Source organism: Myotis nattereri (genome assembly GCF_964212035.1).
Source record: "Myotis nattereri genome assembly, chromosome: 14".
In the NCBI taxonomy this organism is placed as follows: domain Eukaryota; kingdom Metazoa; phylum Chordata; class Mammalia; order Chiroptera; family Vespertilionidae; genus Myotis; species Myotis nattereri.
The window spans coordinates 10,735,134-10,755,708 of record NC_138089.1 but is presented as its reverse complement, the minus strand read 5'-3'; the positions used below and the strand labels follow the sequence as shown (position 1 = coordinate 10,755,708).

Here is a 20,575-nt window from a genome sequence, read left to right as displayed (position 1 = left end):
CCTGACCACACGGGGGTGTCGGCACCCAGGCTCTGCCCTGTGCTCCTGGACCACACACAGAGAAAGCCAACCTTCGGACGGAGGCTGAGGCTGCGGCTGCGGCGGCGGCTGCTCCAGCTGCTTCTTCCGTTTGGCTTCTAGAACTGGGTTCTCGTACTGTGTCTTCCTGTTGATGTGGCTGGAGCGGAAGCAGAGAGCACCCGGTTAGGAAACGTCTCATCTCACAAGCAAATGCCAGTCGGGCCAAGTCCCGGGATTAGAACCGAGCAGACAGGTGCCCGAGGCCCTGAGCATCTCGTGTCACGTGCAGGTCAGCGGAGGGAGGAAAACGGGCTCCGTGTGACTGCTGTATGCACCCGCCTAGTGCGGTGAGATTCACGGGCATTGTACCTTAAAATCCTCCACCAATGCAATGATGAAGTTAAAAGGACTCTAACAACACCTGTCAACTATTTGCAACAACAGACATGGAGTCAGGATTAAAAGTATAGGCCAAAATGCACAAGTCAGAGAGACTCCCCAGGCAGCTAACCTAACCCAATGGGGTGTGTTCAAAGTGACAAAGACCCAGGATGATCCCCAAACTAATAAGGCCATGGCAAAACACACATACATACACATGTACATATACATACATATGAATACACAGGTGTTTTTTGCCATGGTCTTATTTAGTATCTGCCTATGTACATACACACATGTTCTCTAAATACACAGGAGCATAAACATATTCAGATTTTTTCTTTCTTCATGAAAATCACACTTCACTAGACATTTGGGAACATATCGGTAATATGGTGATTTAGAATCAAAATTCTTTTTAAAGCCAGGATTTCTTTTCCAAAGGCAGGCTTGTCAAATAAGGTGGATAGACTAATTACCCTTGGTTTTTACTGTAGGACTGCTTGTTTATTTCCTGATTCTTGTAGGCAATTTCATGCTAAGATAGAGTCTAACATTACCGGGTATTGGATTTCAGAAGACACAGGAGGAAAAGTGCACAGTAAGAAAACAAATAGCTGCTCAACCACGCCTCTGCATCAGGCTGTGGTACCTGTTTCTTTTCATACACAAGTTCCTGAGGGAGAACTCACAATGAGCCCCACACAGGCAAACCCCACTGCATAGTGCGAGAAAGATGATCTGCCGGCACACAAAGGAATTTTGTTTTATGAAAGTTAGAGATTTTCCTTTCTGATGCCCCAAGTCACCAATCCTCTTGATAGGAAAAGCGGTGGTGATAGGAGTAATGACCAAGGACACTTGCCATATTGAACTCGGGATTTTCACAGTAAGATGCCGCGCATTTTATGATCTGGCATTGTTGCCTCATGTTCTTATCACCGAGTTTTATACAAATGACCCACCTAGCTCCTAGTATAGCAGGAGGGACAAAGCTCGCCAGGTGTCCTGGTCAAGGCAGGCAGGATTATGACAGAACATTTATATGGTGTTTGTTTCTTTCAAAGGATCTTTTATTAGCTATCTCTCGTCTTTCTCAGAGAAAATGACATAAAGCAGATTCATTCAATGTTTAATCAGTTGGGTTTCCTTTACTTTCTTGGGTGTCATCCTACTAACTGATGGGTTTGACGGGAAGGCGAGTGCACGCCCACTGCTAGAGAATGGTGCACAGTAAAGCCGTCACAATGAGGGCGGGAGAGTCTTAGAAACGAAAACCAGGAGCCACGTGTACGGTCCTCGGGCCGGGGAGAGGCACAGAGGCACCAGGACCTTGCAGGTTAGGCTAGTTCTCAGTTTCCTTCTTAATCTTGGCAACATTTCATACATTATTAAGATGTGTCTGATCCTTTTAGAAAGTCTGAATGAATTAGCAAGTAATTACTGAGCAGTTCAGACTTGGGCAGGGCAAAAAGTGGGCAAACAGGTCCTCCTCTTGAAGATGGCCCTCCTCACTTGGTCTAGTGAATGGTTGCTTGTCTGAGATTCATTCATTCATTCATTCATTCATTCATTCATTCAAGTAATACTAAGTGCCTGCCCTACACCAGGACTGTCGAGCCTTGGCAGTGTAGTGGCAAACAAAAGACACAGCGTTGGCCCTCATGACTCTTATAATTTGTTGTCTTCAGATTTGCTGAATATTTTCTCATGCATTAAAATAGACATATATTTTCACTATAAAATTATGTTATTATCATTATTTAGTTTATACCGTATAATGATGGCAAACTCTGCTCAGCATAAATGTACGTGATGGCGGAGGGTACAAGCTCTAGTGCGGATCAGTGGACACTTACTCTACATAGTAGACACCATAGACAGGGTCTTCAATCTTTTCCCAACCGGCAGGCAGTTCTGAAAAACAAAAGAATATTTAGAGAGAGAAGAGCATATTCGTAAAGAACCTAGGGATTTTCAACAAGTTAGGCAAAAAGAAGTTCATAAAAGTACCTTAAGGCCAATTAAAACTGTGTATCCTAAAAGAAAAGCCAGTATTATTTTTATTTTATCAGTGCATTTTTTCTACACGAAGAACAATTATTTACTGGTATTTTGCACAAGCAAATGAAACGTAATAAAATGCAGTCCCAGGTGCCTTCATTCTAAACCAACTATTAAATTAGACTCTAGTTAAAATTTGCCCAGTTCCTATCTTAAAATATTTAGTTTTCTCATTTTATTTCTAGACTACCTAACACGAAAGCAAAATTAGATAAAAATGTGTTACTTTTCATCGTGCTGTTTTTCACTTCCTGGAATAAGGTAAGATGTACATCTTATTTTCTCCTCGTTCCTAATAAAAAGGCTACCAAATAGACATGCCCACAGTGAGCTGTGTTTCTGAAATGCATGCGCCCATCCCTCACCACTCTACCTGGACCGGCCTATTTCACCAGCAGTTTGCCTATGAACGCAGAAACACAGGTCTCACTAGCCTACATTTCCTTCAAATGTGGTGGTAATAGGCATCGGGGGGTCCACACACAGGGGTGGGCAAAAGTAGGCCTACAAGTTGTTCGCATGGAGGACACACAGGTTATGGCTATTACTATGGCTTTATTAAGTCAAAAGAACGTCACATGCAGCTGTGAACCCACTTTGCCATCCCCAGGGGTGTGCCTTTCTGAAAATTCGACGGTGCTCCCCTGGACTTGACTTTGTAAGTTTCAGATTCAAAGGCTGGCACTTTATTAACTAGGTCACAGTGAGGGCTGTCACACCAATCGAGTGCGAGAAAGCCCACTGCACCAGATAAGCTGACGTGGTGAAAAAAGCGACTAAGGTTGTGTTCTGTGTCATTAAACAAAGTCTAGGCGGAGAACAATTACTCGACTTAATTTGAAAGCCACCTGATACATACATGGGTACACAGCTGAGGCAAGCTTGTATAATACAGGGCTCCAAAGCGAGTCATCATTCCTAGAAGTAGCCATTAAATAAACCCACTTAAGTGGAATTTACACACACTGAATATATTTTGAAATGCTAGATTTTTTAAAATTCATGGAATCACGTGACCATTATTTTTAAATAGTGACCGTTTCATCAGGGCTTACATATGCCACCAACGGTTCCATGCTGAAGTGGGGTCCTGAGCGTGCACTCAAACACACAGGTTAATTGCCTCAAGTTCACGTCTTCCTCAAATTTGGCCGCACATCAAGACACATTAATTTCATGGTTTCTGCTCCACAGTGTGTTTGCAAACAAAAAGACAAGGTTCCCCCTCCCTGCCCCCTTTCTTCTAATTAAAACACACACACACTGAGCAGGTTTTAAAGAAGTCTTTGAATTTCTTTAAAAAATTCAAAGATGTAAGCTACTAAAAGGCTAGACAGGTCCAATTTACAGACGTTGATAAAACTTGGCATTTTTTATACACAGAGTCTTGTGGACTAATGCAAATCACATGCTGGGGAAATGGTTTCCCTTACAACACTGGAAATTACCATTTAAATTAAAAAGAACCGGGAAGATATTTCCAAGGAGTTGGGAAATCAAAGATTAAAAAATGCAAATTGGTGCACAGTCTTGTATTTGTGCAGGCATGGGGCAGGGGAACGGGTGAGTGGGAGAGGGCCACATTATGTTTAATGAGCCAACTTTCTTTACAGAATCTACAACCTTAAATATTTGGCCCTATTATCTTCAGATAAAATAGGGACAACATTAAGAATTCAATTCATCCCATCATTAATTTCTCAAACATTTAGTGAGTGCCTGCTGTCTGCCGGAGTGTGCTAGGCACCCGGACACAGGTCGCTACGAGTGGCCCATCTGAGCAGACAGCTCAAACACTGCAGGTACGTGCTCAGGTGGGGGTCGGAGGGTTCAAGGAAAGGGCCACTCTGCCTGCCTTGCCACCCAGTCAACAGAGCATGAAGTCGCTCAACTAGAATGTCTGGACATTTGCAAATCTAAACACAGCTTCTGGGACAGATGAGCAAACTGTAAAAATGTTCTAGTTTTTCAAGTAAAACTCATTTAAAAAAGAAAAGACAGATTTTGATTTCTCACTTCCAAGGTGGTGATTAGTTTAATAATAGGAATTAGTCCCCCCTACTGCTTAAAATAGAAATGGGTCGATTTAAAAAAGGAAGATTTTTGTCCTCAAATTTGCCAATTTGGCTCTAAAAAACTGAAAAGAGCATAAAATATTGAAGTTCAGAAAAAAATGGCATCATCCAACCAGATTGCACAGCTTGCACCGAGATTTCAGGCACCTGGACCCACTGGGGCTGCCCAGCCCTGGATGAACTGGGCTCCCCCGCGGAGAGCTGGACCTGGTCTAGTTAGTCAACATCCTGGGAGCAGATCTTTTTCCTGGATTGACCTCAAAGGCCACGGCAGATTAAATGAGGGTGTTTGTAAAACACTTTGCACAGCACCGGCTGGCACACGAGGAATGGACAGCTTTTACGGCCTGCTTGCTTGCTGCTCCGCCTCTGAAAACCTCATGTTGTACTAATTGCCATCACAGAAGCAAATACGAAGCAGTCGAATGTTCTAAGTTCTTTTCTAAGGGATCCGTCAGCACACAGACAGAAAGTCATGTTCATACTCAGAGATACATTTCAAAGCTGTGACTTAGTTTGGGTTGGAGGAGACCTCCTCTCTGCTCTCCTAGCTGCATTCAGCACACGAATACCCCGTGATTCCAAAAGGTTTGCAAGTGCTTTTCAATTCTGGGGAGATGTTATCACAGAGGATATGCCCCATTCTGCAAACCAAACGTCCATCATGAAGCTAATGACCCGATCACACAACACAGTTCAGAAATGACACCTCTATCATCAAAGGATGTGTCCAACCCGTGCCAGCAACCCCCACCTCAGAGGCAGATTTCAGAGGGGGTGTCCTGGTCGCACTGGAATTGCATTGTTCACCGGAAACCTGACAGTTGCTATTGTTTAAGATTAGGTTCCTCTTGTTTAAAAAAAATGGTCAATGGCTTGTCAATAGAATCTGGAGTGATGCAAAAAAAAAACAGTGTGTGTATATGTGTGTGTGTGTATATATGTGTGTGTGTGTATGTACAATACTCTTTGCAGTGAACACATACAGGCAAAAATCAGGAGCCCAATTCCCATTACACCTTCAAGGACACATTTGGGCCATTTCTATAGTACACATGTTCGTCTCCTGTTCCATATTATAGGCAAAAAGTACCATAAGGAAGTACTGAAAAGTCCATAAGAGGGACTTAGGTAATCCTATATAATAAAGAGGTAGTATGTAAATTGACCCTCATGCCCTCACAAGATGGCTGCCTACGACCAGGCCGGCAGGAGGGTTAGTGAGGGACAACCAAACGACTGAACAAGCAGGCTGCATGTGGTGACCAGGCCGGCAGGGGGTTAGGGAGGGATGACCAAATGATTGAACAGCAGGCTGCATGGGGCAACCAGGCCAGCAGGGGGCGGGGGCCAGTTAGGGGCAACCAGACGGGCAGAGGGGGCAGTAAGAGGCGACCAGGCCGGCAGGGGGGGCAGTAGGGGCAACCAGGCCAGCAGGGGGGGCAGCTGGGGGCGATTAGGCTGGCATGGGAGGCACTGAGGGGCAACTAAGCCAGCAAGGGGGGCAGTTAGGGGTGACCAGGCCGGGGGGGGGTGGGGTGGGGGGGGCAGTAAGGGGTGACCAGGTAGGCAGGCAGGTGAGTGATTAGGAGCCAGCAGTCAGGATTGTGAGAGGGATGTCTGACTGTTGGTTTAGGCCTGATCCCCGGGATTAGGCCTAAACCGGCAGTCGGGCATCCTCCAAGGGGTCCCCGACTGGAGAGGGTGCAGCCTGATCTGACCTGAGACAGTTCCTCCACTTCCAAACCACCGCCCAGGACTGTGGCCAGGGCCATGAGAAGGGACACTATGCAGCCACTAAAACTTCTTTGTTAGAGTCTGTGAATGGATAGGGAAATTCCCACCATGTTACAGTTACGTGGGAAAAAAATACCTCTTTCCTAAAAATGTCAATGTTTGAACTTGCATAGAAGCAAAGAAATGTGTGCCCTGCACTTGGCCATATTATGTCCACCAGCTATGCAGACAGCGGCCACTCACACCTATTAGCTGGGCAGCAAGAGTGACTGGAATTGATTCATCAAGTGAGTAAGGCACTCATTTTATGTCCAGAAAAACTAGTTCTGCCTCTTTCAATTATTTTATCTAACATCACCGGACTGATAAATTTTTAAAAAAATAAAATTAGTTTTATATTGTTCTATTACACAGGTTGAATCTCAAGTTATTTCTACCACCATGACCACAAGGGAACTTATTAATCATGTTTAAAATAGATCTATAAATGGTTATCGACCATCACTGGCATATCCATCAATTACAAGACAATATGTCCAAACATTAAGAAAAACAGAGCTAAATTCTAGTATATCATAACTCTGGTCTTTATCTATCAAACAAAATCAAATAATATTCTGTATGAAATATTCATTATTTTCCGTTAAGGCAATCTTTAAATGCTAGGCTGGTTTAATGATCTCAGGACAGTTCCTTTCACATTGATGTTAAACAATTTTCTATTTTAAAAATATACTATGGTCAATTCTCAATCAGCCAAGGCTTCTTGTGCAATTTAGCCGAACTGGAGCTTTGCTGCCGATCCTTCCATGAAGGGAGCGGATGGCATGCGACCTGATATGAACAACACTGAACAGGTAACTGAGGAGGAAACAGTATTCATGCAGTCCGGTGGCAAAGAAGGGTAACAGTTTGGCATTTCCCGCTAATGTGAATAATTTCTAAAATATCACAGCTGGGGTGGGCAAGACTTGATTTACATAGATACATACACCCTAAGGAAATGGGCCACAGTCACCACAGGTACAAACGTGTGGCCATGACTTAATGACAACACAATACTGACGACAGTAACTATTCAGCTAAACTCACTGAAACTATTGTATTAGTGTTGCTCTTGTAATGATCCTTGAATTAGTCTGGTAGGTTTTTATTTGTTTTGCTTTGGCTTTTTTGGATTATCCACCAAACAAATAAAGAACGGGGCTGAGAAAGGTTACATGAGAGAGTTCCAGGAGCGTGGCAAGCCTCCAGCCTCTGTTTATTTCTTACTCCTCAAGGCACAAGCAGACCCAGCACCCGCTGCGAGCTCTTCCTCCCTGTGGACGGAACCGATTACAGCTCCGCATGCTCTGCAGTCGGACATGTGGGCTGTGAGACTGACCCCTGGCGGGTGAACTGGAATGGAAATCCTAGTTGGAGAACGCAAACTAAAGCACCGGGGCGCGTAAGCCATTCGCTGGCGACAAAGCCGTCGCGGGGCGTCATGCAGCAGCCGCAGCTGCGGGTTTACCTAGTTCACTGTCCAGCTCCTCCGTGTGGACACCTTCTTCTCCAGAGGAATAGCAGGAATGAGACAGAAAAGAGAAAATAATTCAGACACCAAGGAAGAAACTCCCCTCAGAAAACAGCAGCAAACACATCCCGTGACTTAGCCCTTACCTGCATTGTGGCTAATGAACGGGAGACCTACCTCCGTGGAAATCACCAAACGGCAAGGGCTGATACTGAGCGCAATTATATGGCTCATTTCCTTCCATTGCAAAATGGAGCTTGATTGGCCGTTAAAGATGGAAATACCTTTGTGGTTTTAACGCTCTTAAGCGAAAAGCCATTATTACTGACCAACTGTGCTGTCAGACCTTTCCGTAGGAGTCCTTTAATCCTCCAGTCACCCTCTCACCAGCGAGGCACCTACACCCGCAACTGCAGCATCACTTAACTTCCCCGCGACTCTGCTGCCTGAGGGGCGGCGGGCACACACTGAGCATGCAGACGGGACAACGAGGGGTTAGAAAGACGGATTACGTCACGATGATGCACATTACGGAGGAAGCAAAGCTTGAAGGCTGCCCTGAAGGAGGCAGTTTATGTTACATGAGTTTTCTAAGTCAAAGAGCTCGGAAATGTTAGAATGAGAATATTCTCAATAATTTCTGTGAGCAACGCAAGTGAAGGTGCCTTCCATTCTTGGGCCCCCCCACCTGCCCCTTGCTGTCAGCCAAACATTTTATTACCTGCAGTGAGAACACAGGACAGCACACATTTCATACATAAAGTCCCTCTGGCGCCCGAGCGGGGGCTGTCCCTCCACAGTGAGCCCTCAAACCAGGGATCACGCTGCTTTCACTGGTGCAATTGGCTCAGTGCCGTCTGGTTTGGGCACATGATAGGGCCTAACCATTTCTCAAATCGATTGCTGACTTATAACCCACATGGCCCTAAGCACCTTACGCACTTTTTATTTAAAGACTATACAACTGCCAACAATATGTTTTGATGCTGGCATTGTTTCTCAAAGAGGGAATATGATTTACATAAAGCTTTCATGAGCATGCCCATTTGGATATTATTTAATAATGTCTTTGGGGGCATTCATTTATTGCTTCAATAATGATTTAATGAGACCGACTCTGTGCCAGTCACTATGCCAGGTGACAGAGGGGCAAAGCGAGCACAATCACCCCCATCCTTCCGGAGGGGGAGACAAGCCCAAGCTCACGCAAATAAAGATGAAAGGAAAACTGGGCCAAGTCCTCCATGTAAGACATGTAATAACGCGACCTAATCGCATCTGTGGGCAAGGTCATGGGAACGCACTCTGAGCGACACTCTGGATACACAACGTTTAACAAAAACACTTAGAGTGAAAAATGATTAGAATTGAGGTTCTCCGAGAGCAGGGCTTTTTGTTTATCGCGTTCACTGATCCATCTGAAGTTCCTAGGATGCACCTGACAGATAGAAGGCACTCAATGAATAGATGTGAAATGTCAGTGTTCTGTGAGGGGACTGCACATCTAACCAGCATGCAGCATGTCTACAAAGACTCGAAAGAAATACAGAAACAATACTGTGACCAACAATGTTAGTCTGCTTTGTGTTAGGACATACACAGTACAAGGCAGCGTTGTGTTACCTGGCAGCAGACAATGCAGGTATAGGAACCTGTATTAGTCAGGGTGCTATAATCTGGTTATATATTTACCAGTATACTGTTAGTGTACACAGGCACGTAGGCATACATACAATTTCTGCTAGAAAAAGAATATGTGAATTCTAGTGTTGAGGGATAAGTGCTTTTGGTCTGAACACATACTTGTTCCAAAGGAGATAACATTAACACCCATGATAAGAAACCTAAGAATAAAAACTTACTAGACTTGGTAACAAAACCATTCAATAATTCTAGTCAATACTTTTACTGCATGAACACTTTTTTTCTCAGTAAAAACTATTGGAGTTCTCTACAACCTCTGAACTTATGTTCACAGGCATTTTCACACATTCCCAGTGTAATTATGATGGATACTGACATGAAACACCCTATGGTAACACCGGTGCCTGAAGTGACTTCAGAATTGTCAGGCTTCAAATACAGTTTAAATTTTGTTCCATGACATTTGACAGTTGAATGTATATTATGTCCTGATCTTTGAAAATCCGTCACCTCTGTGTTATATGTCACACTGAACGTGTGAATGGTCAGGATAGTCCATTAGCCCTTACACATGCGAAATACTGCAGCGACCACACCTGCTCCATTCCTTCTTCAGGAACGGACTCAGCAAGCAAATAAAATGGGCATTTCAGTCAGGCCTTCTCAGCCAAAAGATGTGTATTTCTACTCGAAGCCAATCAGATAAATATGAACATGCACGTCTACGTTCATGCCCTGTCACCTGTGGCCCATGAGCAGTGAAGTGTCCCAGAGGACATGCTAGTCTGACAGGTTGTACTTCACTGCTTACCTTTTCAGACACGCGTATACATAACAATTCTGCCTCACAGCACATGTTACTAAAGGTTCACTATCTTACAGTAAGATAATTATACTAATTCAATAATGACACTAATTCAAATGCCAGCAATGAATCATGAGTAGCAAAGCAAACCTTTTCCCTTTTAACTCGTCCATGCCAAGAAGTAATTTTGGTAGAGCTTGGGAAAGACTTGGGTGTATTGAGAAGGAACATGTTTGTTCTGTCTTAATTTTTTTCATTTTGGAAAAGTAGTTAGAAATCCCACAGCCTTGAAATAAACTTTTTAAAACAGTAACCTTTCTAGCCAGTTGATTCTTTGTTGAGATAACGAGGAGAGTGGACTAGGGTAACACCTCAGCCTCTTTCTTGGAAAAATACACTTTTTAGGTATTTAGGATATATTCTAACTTACACAGACATTCCCAAAATCTGCTTTCCTGACACCAACATCTGGGAAAATAATAGTCATAAAACATGGACAGTTTAAGAAAAGCTACTGATTTCCCCCCTAAGAATTTCATAATATAGGATTAGGGTTCAATAGGCAATTCTCTATTCTTTCAGTTTTCTCCAAGCTCCTGGAGGCAGAGGCTGTATCTTCATGTGAATGCTGCCTGACTGTGTAAAGTTATCTCCAATGGGAGCATAGCTGCGCCTCTGCCTCTATGTGCACACAAATCATTCTTCTGAACAAGTCTACTGACTCCCCTTCTGCTTTTGCAAACCTGAGTGCACTTACTAGAAAGTGGATTCCCTTTTGAAAACTCACTGTGAAAACTGGTCGACTCTGCTACAACTCTCTAAGATTGGAACAAACACGGACCTCATTTAAAAGGAGAGCTGCCACGCCCCTTACCATCATCCTCACACTCTTCCAGAGGCTTCTGCTGCTTGCTCAGGCACCGAGGGTCTAACCAAGACGTTGTTTTTGTGTTATGGCTGAAATCCAGAAACAAAAACAAGAAATAGATTTAAAAAGGAAAAGCAGAGAGCTCAGTGACAAAAAAACTTTACATTCTTGAACAGTTGCTCTTCAACTACAGATTCGTTGCGACAGCAAACCCAGAGCAGAGAGCCCCGGTTAGGAATGAGGAGGTGGTCGAGGGAAAGGCTCTGGTGGGCTTTTTACTCAACGGAAGATAGAATCACCCCAGTATTGAGAGCTGAAATGGCATCCCAGGTTCATTTCTTAAAAATGAGTTCCAAATGACACCCCTTGTCTGTATTGTCCGCGGCTGACTAGACTGATGTAGTCTTCACATTTGCTGAAGAGCAAACCCCAATTTATTTTAAATTTGCTGTGACTTAAATCGTGAACGCGGGGATTCACACAGGAGGCTGCTATTTCATTCACTCGATTACGTAAGACTTCTCCTGACCGTGGGAAACTCCCTCAATTCATGCAAGTGGCTCAAGGCAGCTAATGCATATCATTAATGGCAGCGGCCCACGCTGTGATTCAGACGAGGAGAAGGCAACCCAGTCACCTAACATAAATACACCAGGGCCAGAAAAACCTCGGAGAAGTCAACGTGCTGCCCAACTGCCCTGAGTAGTATTCCCTGGCATGAACGGACCACAGTTTACCACTGAAGGACATCTGGGTTGTTTCCAGTTTTTGGCTATTTGGAATAAATCTTAAATATCCATGTACGGGTTTTCCTGTGAATGTAGGTGTTCAAAGGTGCAACTGCTGGGTGATGTTGTAGTCACAGGTTTAGTTTTTTAGAAACTGCCAGACCGTTTTCTAGAATGCCATGCAATTTTACATACCACTGGCCCTGCGTGCACGATCTAGTTCCTCTGCAACTTTGCCATCATGTGGTGTTGTTACTGTTTTTTATGTTAGCCATCCCAATAGGTGCGTAATGATACCTGCGTAGCTTTAATGTGCAGCTAACGATGTTGAATGTTTCCTCACGTGCTTACCTGTCACCTGTACGCCCTCTTCGGTGAGAGGTACATCCATGTATTTAACTCATTTTCTAATAGGATTTTTATTTTTTATACTGCTGAGATTTGAGCGTTCTTAATATATTCTAAATGCCTGTCAATTTTCAGATGCGGGGTTTGCAAATATTTTTCCCAGTCTATTGCTTGTCTCTTTATCCTCTTCTCAGAGTCTTTTCTTAAGCCAAAGTTTTTCATTTTGATGAGGTTGAATTTATCCTGTTAGGGGGTCATGTGTATGATGTCAAATCTAAGATTTCTTTGCCTATTCCTAGATCCCAATCTAGGAAAAATCTGTGTATTTTTTATAGTGTTTTCTTCCTAAGTTTTATTGCTTTATATTTTACACTTAAGTCTGCAGTGATCTATTTTGAGTTATTTTTTTGTATGAGGTGTAAGGTGGAGGTTGAGGTTAATTTATTTGCTATAAAACTTCTGAAAGAAATATAGCAGAAAGTGACTGCCTGATGACTTTGAGTTAAGCAAAGATTTCTTAGCTAGTATACTAAAAGCACAAGCCGCAACAGAAAAAATATTTATAAATTTGAAAATTGGTAAGTTCTTAATTCATCAAAATCAAGAACTTCCAGCTCCTCACAAGACACAGTTAAGACAATAAAAAGAAAATCCTGACTTGGAGAAAATGTTAGCAAATGACAAATATAATAAGGGCACTGTATCCAGAATACATAAAGAACTCTTAAAACTCAACAAAAAGAAAACTGCAACCCATATAAGAGAAAATAAGCAAATGAGTTACCTATTTTTAATGGCTAAATATACTCTCAGTATATTAGACCATAATTTAAATATACACCATAATTTAGTTGTCTAACTCTTTAAGGAAATTATTGACTGTATGTTTCCTCAAGCTAGTCAGGCTCAATGACTAGGATGATATGCTAATTGCTTTTTTGTGCAAAGCTTATTAAATTGAATAAAGAACTCCACCAGCCTGTGATCAGTCCTTTCAGATTTACGCTGCATCTGTAGCTGCTGGAGAGAGGGAGGAAGGGGAATGAAAGACAGGGACAGAGCCAGGAAGAAAGAACGGTATACTTTACTCTATAAAATAGACTTCTCCATTTTCGGTGTAGGCCATCTCCCAGTTCTCAGGTAGAGGACCTAGGTTATCCTCTGCGGAAAGAGGTAGGTATTGAGGGAACTTCTGAGAAGGGTCCGTGATGGGGGCAGCGAGGAGGCTACTGTTCACAGGCGGGAGCGTTGCTTCCTGCAGGCTGTGCTCTTCCTGATCAGCAGAATCGGCTGTGCAGGCGTGGGAGAGAGAGAGACAGAGGAGACAGTCATCCATCAAACCCCAAACGGAGGCACGGCACCAAGCACTGTCTGCACCTCCAAGCCCTCACCCTCTCCTCCTTTCTGACCATTGACTATTCTGTTTGCTTTAGATAAAGGTTTTTAAGCAGAAACATCGAAATGATAGACCAAATTTACTTTACCTAAAAATAAAGAAGGAAAAACATGCTCAAATGATACGCTGCTCACAATCGTGGAAGTGCCAAAGAAGAAACAGATCATGACTCAAACCCTAAAGTTTCTTAAACTACAAAGGCCATAAAAAAAGACAAGAGGAAGAGAAAGTCATCAAAACACAGGGGGGCTGAACTGTCATTCCGGGGGAATCATCTGGTTTCGTGGCTCAGAGGACTTTCTCAGAAGGTGAGAAAGAAGTCCACGATGAAAACGATATAGGGGCTTTCTTATCCATTTTGCACAAATTATTTAAAGCATTTTTGGTAGACAGTGGCAAAGATCAAAGATTCACCAATCAAACTGGAAAGTATGTAAAAGCTTACAATGCAGAGAGTGACACCAGTGAGTCACTTTTGCAAAAAGTGAGGAGAATGCTCCCATGAAAACCAAGACAGTTCCCCCAGAACAGTATCATGAAGGTGGATGGATTTGACTTGGGTCTGAAAAAGAAGCCTCCAAGTACATGAGTCTCTTTCCTTCTCATTAACCAGAAACATCGAGAGGTGATGTCATCAAAGTATCCACAGATGCAATGCTGACATTCTGGTTGAATTTTTATAGAGGCCAATGTCCATCTCTATGGGGTTGGAAAACATAAAATCAGTGACGGAGTTACTTTCTATCTCCCATAGTGATTGTACTGTAGACATTCCTGACTTACTGAATGCAGACTGAGGAATAATGAAAGGCTATACTTCGAATCTTTCTCTGATCAGCAGCTCCCAATGACACTTCGAGAACAAAGGTCATCCAAAAGCTGGATGGAGATGGACCTATGAAACCACCACCAAAACCGATGCACTGAGAGGCTGTCTGTGGTCTTTCCTCATTCTGCATCTCTCTCCTCTTCCGCTACCATCACTTAGACTTCCCTTTAAAACCCATCCCCTTTATTCCAGGTCTCCGGGGACTGCCTCAAATTTGCTGCTAGCTCACACGGGGGGCCCAATTCACACTCTTGTCTCTCTTGTATTTGTGATTGGATCAGGCATATGATCCAAGGCAAACCAATGAACATCAGGCATGAAAGTTTAGCTCTTATCAGTCAAGAGATGGGCCCCTGATGCTGAAGACGTTAAGCTGATGGGTTCTCATACTGCAGGTTCGGGTGACCCTCTTGACAGCTTGCCAATCCTGCCTGACACTTGGCCTTCACAGAGGAAAGCAGAGATGAAAGACACAGAAAGTCACCTAATACCTGTGACTGACTTTCATGCCTGAAATCAAGGCTGCCCTTGGCCTCCTTAACAACTCAACCGCCTAATTCCCTTTAACAGCTATACATTTGAAGGAAGAAAGGAAATTAGGCGAAGAGAGAAGAAACATTTTGAAATTACTAATCAATAAAGAATAAATTCAAAACTTGGCAAGAATGGAAAGATTCACCCTTACTTCACTAGGAGCCACCATGTGTTCATTTCTGGTATGTCTCTGGAATGTCCACTTCCCCCACTTACACGTACATAAGAATCACCAGGAGAGACTGCTAACATGCAATCTTTGTGCTATTGCCACTCTATGCTCAAAGTGGCTGGTGGGTTGCTATTAAAGGGGTTTAGAGCGCAAGATGCTCTGACACAGCTGGTTTGATACACCTATCATAGATGGGGTAGTGCCAATTATTTGAAAGAATTTACATGAGTTAGTGTATGATGGGTTATCAGCCGTCACAGCTGTAGTTTGGTAAGTGAGGGGGCACTCATTCAACACATTCCTTACATACGGAGGATGTCCCATCAATGTGTATATTAAGGCCAGTTCTCTGTGCGTCCTATCGGCTTTCTTGGCATTAAAGCAGATATCTGAATAAGACAATCAGGTTAAGACAATCAGGTGCCACTGTTTTGTGCAGAAACTAATGATCAGACTGACGCTAGCGAAGGTGATCTGCGCCCAGAAGAAAAATGAGAAAACCTCAGAGAGGCCCATATAGGCTGTAGAAAGCATTTCCTTTGATGCCAGGATTTCAAGTGGAGGTTTAATGGGGACAGATTTTCTGAGGCATGGCTTCTAGAGACAGAGATTTTAGTATTAGAAATAGGAAAGGCATCAAGACCTAGAGTCAACTACCCCTAAGCGCTTTCTCCCAAGAAATCTACTTTAGAAATGAAGGACAAATAAAGGTGCAAGCTCCCTGGGGCCCACCCAGATGCTTGGCAGGACTGCTTCCCGGCACGTGACACCATAGGACTTCTGTTTCTGTGTCCACATCTGTGTTTTGGGTTATATCATGATTTACTCTTATTTGTTGAAAGATTAAGCATTAAAATATTAACTATTTTCAAAAGAAATATTGACTTTTTAAATCTGATTTCATTTCAATGAGAGCTACTAACTATAAATCCATAAAATATTTATTTCTAACTGGTTGAAAGAACCTAATTTCAATATGTAAAGGATGGCAAGTTTCTCCTAGCTATTGCAGCTACAAGTTTGCCCTGGCCTAGCCCATTCTAATAGAGAAAATGGCAATTTTCATGGAATCAAATTCTTAGAGCTGGAAGGGGGAACACAGGCATGACTTAATCCTAGCTGGTTATTTTGCAAATGTGAGAAGTAGATACGATGTTCATAATGAGAAACGGCTAAGAAGCAAGCTAGGAGAGCAAACCAGACCCCCTCCTGCTTTTCCCAATGAGTCTTGCAGAGGGGTCAGGCTACTGGTAGATAAGAAAGTCATCAAGAATGTTTTTAATTGCCATGTTGAGGAATTTTAGGTTTTTGAGCTTTAAAAAATGAGAAAACCTCAGAGTGGCCCATATAGGCTGTAGAAAGCATTCAAGTAACACAAAGTTTCCCCTAAACATTCTATTACACTTGGCAGCACAAGGAAGAAAATACAGTTTAAGTAATCTCCCCTTTATTGGAATTAAGTCTAACCAAGTAATGGCTGAATGTGGTGAAGTCAGAAGAGGTCAATACGAGAGAGGAAGATTCATGTGCTGCAAAGAACTGTAACCCTAAAATATAAGAGAAAATATTTAAGCATAGGAAAAATAGAAGAAACAAGATATTCTTCAAAGTCGCAACATAATACCAGTAGACGGTAGTAACTCACCTATCATGCAGTTGTTACGTTCTGAGTTACTATATAAGGTCAAACCCCCATATAGTGAAAAGTATTTTTGGACAGTTCTAGGTCACTGCACCAACCCGGGGAACATCCATCATAGCTTCTGTGAATGGTGCAAGACCAACAGGATAGCCACCTCCAGAGGCCTGTCCTGGAAGACCCCTTCATAAAATACAGGGGTCTTACCTAAGTGTGGGGGCTGGCAGCCTGAATATATACAAGTAGGCAATGCAATGAATAGTATGTGCCATCTGATACAGAACGCATATGCAACAGGTAAGCAGGGCGTTTATTATTTCCCATCGTATAGGGCATACGATGTAAAATTTCCCCATGTTAATAGACACAGGATATATCTCCGCTCTAGCTCTACTCACAAAGGTATGATGCACATGGTGCTAGCCTTCCAAAGGGCATCGCTTGTTACCAAACTGTTAAACCAATTCTCATATTTCCCTTTGCCAGCCGTCAACCATAACAATGGAGCAGTGTCACGCCAGGAAATTAACAGACAATATACAAATAGCCCTCTACACAGTTTTCAAGAGGCAGAAACAACACTGGTTTTTCTCTACCAACCTGTCCCTCCAGCCCCTTTCAGATATTTGGGTGAAGTTAGAACAGTCTTGCGAAGCAACATGATAAACAGACGGGAAAAGACACCTCTCCCCAGCATGAGGGGTCGGTGTGAATCCTGGTGACCCTTCCTAATTCCTCTTGAGAACAGAAACCTTACGATTTGCAAAAAGCCTCCCACCACCCCCTTTCCCCACGTCCGGGGACAGGGAACACCATCCGGGCTTTACCTGTGAAGCTGCTGTTCATTTCAGGACCGTCATCCTCCTCAAGCTCCGCATGCACTAGGCCAGCATTTTGCATATCATTGTAGGACTTGGTTCGCTTGGGGGTCGACTGCTTGGAGCTGGAGTGAAGGCTTTGCAAGGCATCCGTCGTGATCACTTTCCCACTGACCGGCTGGCTGGGCGGTTTGGGTGTCCCATAATAGTTTCCTAGGCGACGGAGAGACACATTTGCATGTTTCAGAAAGAATACTTTGTTGTTGTTTTTTTCAAGACTTCACATCCAACTGTCTCAGCACATTTTAAAATAATGTATTTAAGCTGGAAAAAACAACAAAACAAAACAAAGCCCAGAACAGACTGTATTTCGCTTCTGAAATGGGTTGGAAAAGATGTCGTTGGTATCCAGCTGGACATTTCAGAAGCTGGAAGGAAAGCTGCATTGTTTTGGTGCAAAGAACTTACTAGACTCAAAACAAAGGCGGCTGTGCTGAATAGCAACACTTCACCCTCATTACATCGGAATTCCAATTGGTCACCCGTTTACATATATGCACGAGCAGAATGCTGAGTCCAATTGAGAGTGCGCCTCACAGAACATAAAACATTCATTACCGGCTGCACCCTCCAGGCCGACCCAGGGGAGGTCACCTTCCCTTCAGAAGGGGCTCCTCACGAGGGCAGGCTTTACAAAGAAGGGCAGTGACACCACGTGGCGCCTCTTTCACTGAGTGGCAGGCTTAGCGCTCAGGGTCACCCTGGGTGGGAACGACCTTGCCAAGTTTAAACAGAAACTGTCAACGGTGGAAACCCTTACGTGTCATTCTTCTAGTAATTACCCAACTTTTCTCAGCCACTTTTCCCCAAAGTTTGGTTAAGATCCAACCAGAATGTGCTCCTGGGTGGTACATGGATGGACTTTTCAATTTGAATTAGTGTGTATATTTTTAATGTGCACTAGAAAAAAATCTAATTAGTAAATTATGGTAGTAATACGAAGCTTACTTTTTTTGTTATTGTTGTTAATCCTCACTTGACATTTTTTCCACTGATTTTTAGAGAATGAAGAAGGGAGGGGGAGAGACAGAGAGAGAGAAACATGTATGTGAGAGAGACACATTGATTGGTTGCCTCCTACATGTGCCCTGACCAGGGCTGGGTATTGACATTGCAACCAGGGTACATGGCCTTGACCAGAATCGAACCCGGGAACCTTTAGTCCTTGGACTGATGCTCTATCTATTGAGCCAAAACAGCTAAGGCCTAAAGGTTACTTTTAAAATTATGGATAAGGACAACAGTGTGGTGATTGTGGGGGGTGAGGGGTGGAGGTGGAAGAGGGCAGAGAGGGGATAAATGGTGATGAAAAAAATAAAATAATAAAAAATTAGAACAGTATTTTTTAAATTGACTCTTTAAACTTACAGTTTAAAAAGGCAACTATCCTATATAATAAAAGGCTAATATGCAAATCGACCCAACAGTGGAACGACCAGTCACTATGACACACACTGACCACCAGGAGGCAGATGCTCAACGCAGGAGCTGCCCCCTGGTGGTTGGTGCACTCCCACCGGGGGAGCGCTGCTCAGCCAGAAGCCAGGCTCATGGCTGGCGAGCACAGCAGCGCTAAGGATGTCTGACTGCTGGCTTAGGCCCAATCCCCGTGGGGAGGCCACCCCCCAGTGCAGGAATTTTGTGCACCGGGCCTCTAGTATACAATAAGAAATTAATCAACTAAATAAAGCACAGCAATAGTAGTAAGGAGTTTCTTTTTGAAAATTTAAGTTAAAAAGTATGCTTTTAAAAAAACCTGTAAATAGACATTATGTTCAGATATGGACAAAAATCATGAAGGTGATTCATAAATGGCCAAAGCTGGAAAAATACAGCTTATAATCAATACTATTCTGTGACTGGATGATAAAAAACATCAACATTAAGAAGCCCTGATCCAGTCCCCATCTTGGGGCTTTAGCGGAAGCCGGGCCGGCCAGGTGTACTGAGCCCTTTAAGACGTGTCCTAAGCCAGGCCTGCTGTTCTGGCTTAGCAAAGAAGAAGCTGTAAATCACAAGAAACCCCGATCCTTTCCAAGGATCTCATCCCACTGTCTAATTTCATAATTACGTAGAACAAAAATTCACAATTACATAGAACAAAAATTTAAAAACATACACTTTATTATAGAAGCACAAAGGATAAGGAGGCAGTAACTTCTGCATGAGACACAAGTGATGAAGAATTTGCTTCCTTTAAGCTTGATTTTTATAATTAAAACTTTTTCAGTGAGTATTATCTCTTTAAAATAGTTTCTGAATCGCCAAGTTTATGCATATACACACCCACTCTCTTTGAGGGGTGCAAGGTGGTCATGGGGGAACTCTGAACCCTCCAACTGAAAAGGGCCGCGGCCGATGGCACCAGGCTTGAACCCGAGGCCACAGGCGGAGACCGCAGACGCACATCCTGTGGCCTTTCACGGAAGGTGACAGACGTATCCCTCTCTTCCCACGGTCCTTCCAGGTTCCGACGTCAAGGCACAGAGACCAGCAGAACCAGCCAGAGGAAAGGCCTCATGTGAGTTTCAGGGGCTGCCAGGTATGTGAGGAGGGAGCACACAAGGGCCCGGGCTCGGCCTCACTGTCCCTCAGCTACGGGCCGACTTTCCCACTAACCGAAGGCTATCAGAAAGGTTTAGGGAAGAAAGCTAACTTTTAAAAATTTTTTTTACAGTGAACAAAAAGTAGAGCTTTTATTGAATTTTATTCCAATTCCTTCCAATCACATCAAAGCACCATGTGTTTTTCTGACTTACAGGTTAAACTGAGGCAATGTGTACAAGTAATTCTTCCACTGAAAGGTGCGGAATATATTTTTACAATCATATTACTTTTTCAGGGCCATTAAACTGAAGTAATATTCACAAAACCATCGTCATTTAAGAATCAGTTAAAACTTAGAAATCCTGTTCATGACAGAAATAAATGTCTAGAAAG

General features: G+C 43.3%; 1 protein-coding gene across 1 annotated transcript in view; it reads right to left on the bottom strand.

The window, feature by feature from the left end:
• Positions 1-20,575, bottom strand: part of MAGI1 (membrane associated guanylate kinase, WW and PDZ domain containing 1) — a 106,180-nt gene that overhangs the window by 76,422 nt on the left and 9,183 nt on the right. Inside the window, exons 2-7 of the mRNA XM_081106094.1 lie at positions 17,585-17,788; positions 13,276-13,477; positions 11,118-11,200; positions 7,792-7,827; positions 2,262-2,319; positions 72-178 (exon numbers count right to left, since the gene is read on the bottom strand). Of these exons, the coding sequence (XP_080962220.1) occupies positions 72-178; positions 2,262-2,319; positions 7,792-7,827; positions 11,118-11,200; positions 13,276-13,477; positions 17,585-17,657 (559 nt within the window). The 5' untranslated portion in view covers positions 17,658-17,788. The remainder of the gene's footprint in view (positions 1-71; positions 179-2,261; positions 2,320-7,791; positions 7,828-11,117; positions 11,201-13,275; positions 13,478-17,584; positions 17,789-20,575) is intronic.